The sequence below is a fragment of the Salvelinus sp. IW2-2015 genome, unplaced genomic scaffold (genome assembly GCF_002910315.2).
Source record: "Salvelinus sp. IW2-2015 unplaced genomic scaffold, ASM291031v2 Un_scaffold6450, whole genome shotgun sequence".
NCBI lineage: Eukaryota > Metazoa > Chordata > Actinopteri > Salmoniformes > Salmonidae > Salvelinus > Salvelinus sp. IW2-2015.
Genome location: NW_019947712.1, coordinates 46470 through 47578, shown reverse-complemented (window position 1 = coordinate 47578; position 1109 = coordinate 46470). Strand labels below are relative to the sequence as shown.

The following is a 1109-nucleotide window of genomic DNA, read 5'->3' as shown; positions in this document are numbered from 1 at the left end:
AGCACTGAGATGCAGTGCCTTGGACCGCTAATATTTTCAATACATTTCCATCATCTCCAATATGATTGCCAGTGGATTGTTTACTCCTCTGTATTGGGAACAGTGTGACTCCCAGTCCTCGTCCCAGCGGATCAATGTTGTGCCTACCTTAACACCCTGCACAGTCACAAACAATCTGTACTGACTGGTCTGAATCCTGTTACGAGAACTCTCTGGCCATCCAGCTGTTATACARGTTAGTGAGCTTGGGTGCTCCGCTGACCACCAGGAGTGTGAGTGACATCAGTGTCCCCCTGCGTTCTCCTCTTCGCTGGCCATCTTGCTGAACTTCTCCGTCAGAGCTTCAGCGCTGATCTTGGGCAGCCCGTTGTCAAGGGGACAGCCCTCCACCAGACTGTTCATAGGGGTGGGGGGGAAGTAGGAGTCCTCCTCTATCCCAACGTCCTCAGTGCACGCTCGTTGCCATGGTGCCTCGTAGCTCTCCTCTAGGCTCCCACAATGCACCTCTCTTCGCTCCCTGTCCCTCAGGAAGTCCTTGATGATGGGCAGCACCTTCTTCCTGGAAGCCAACGTGTTGCCCTGGAGATAAGCCCTGATGTCCGAGTAAGGGCTGCTCATTGGACTCAGGCTCAGACTGGGGCTCCGGGCTTGCTCCAAGGCTTGGCTCATCTGCAGGACAACAAAGACCATTCAGTTGATCATATAAAATAGAGATTGTAAAAAAAACAACACTGGAAACCCAAAGCTTACTATCAACTCTTCATAATGACTTACTTTAACTCTAGATAGTCAACTCTATGGGATCATGTCTGATTGGGATGGTGTAGTTCCTACCTCCCCCCTGTAGAGGGTGCTGGAGCTGTAGACRGCCAGCTGCCTGAAGGGCTCCTTGTTATCGTTGAAGGAGATYGTCATGGCCACCACCAGGWTGTAGCTGTGCTTGTGGCAGAACTCACAGAGCTCTTGCTGTAAGCTTTGTCTCTGTAGAAAAGCCTGAGGGACAACATTTAAAGATATTACAGTTTGTTTGTGAATCTCAGGTGCACCTGTTGAGTCCCTTTATAAGTTCACATGAAGAGGCAGGCACAGGGTTTGTGCCTTTTTACTTG

At 50.2% G+C, this 1109-nt stretch overlaps 1 protein-coding gene across 1 annotated transcript; it reads right to left on the bottom strand.

The window, feature by feature from the left end:
- Positions 1-6: 6 nt before the first annotated feature.
- On the bottom strand, positions 7-1010 carry LOC112078897 (exopolyphosphatase PRUNE1-like). The gene is made up of 2 exons (XM_024145003.2): positions 835-1010; positions 7-669 (listed from the first exon to the last, which is right to left on the bottom strand). The coding sequence occupies exons 1-2, from the start codon at positions 913-915 to the stop codon at positions 283-285; spliced, it is 468 nt and encodes a 155-aa protein (XP_024000771.2). The 5' UTR covers positions 916-1010; the 3' UTR covers positions 7-282.
- Between the last annotated feature and the right edge of the window lie 99 nt (positions 1011-1109).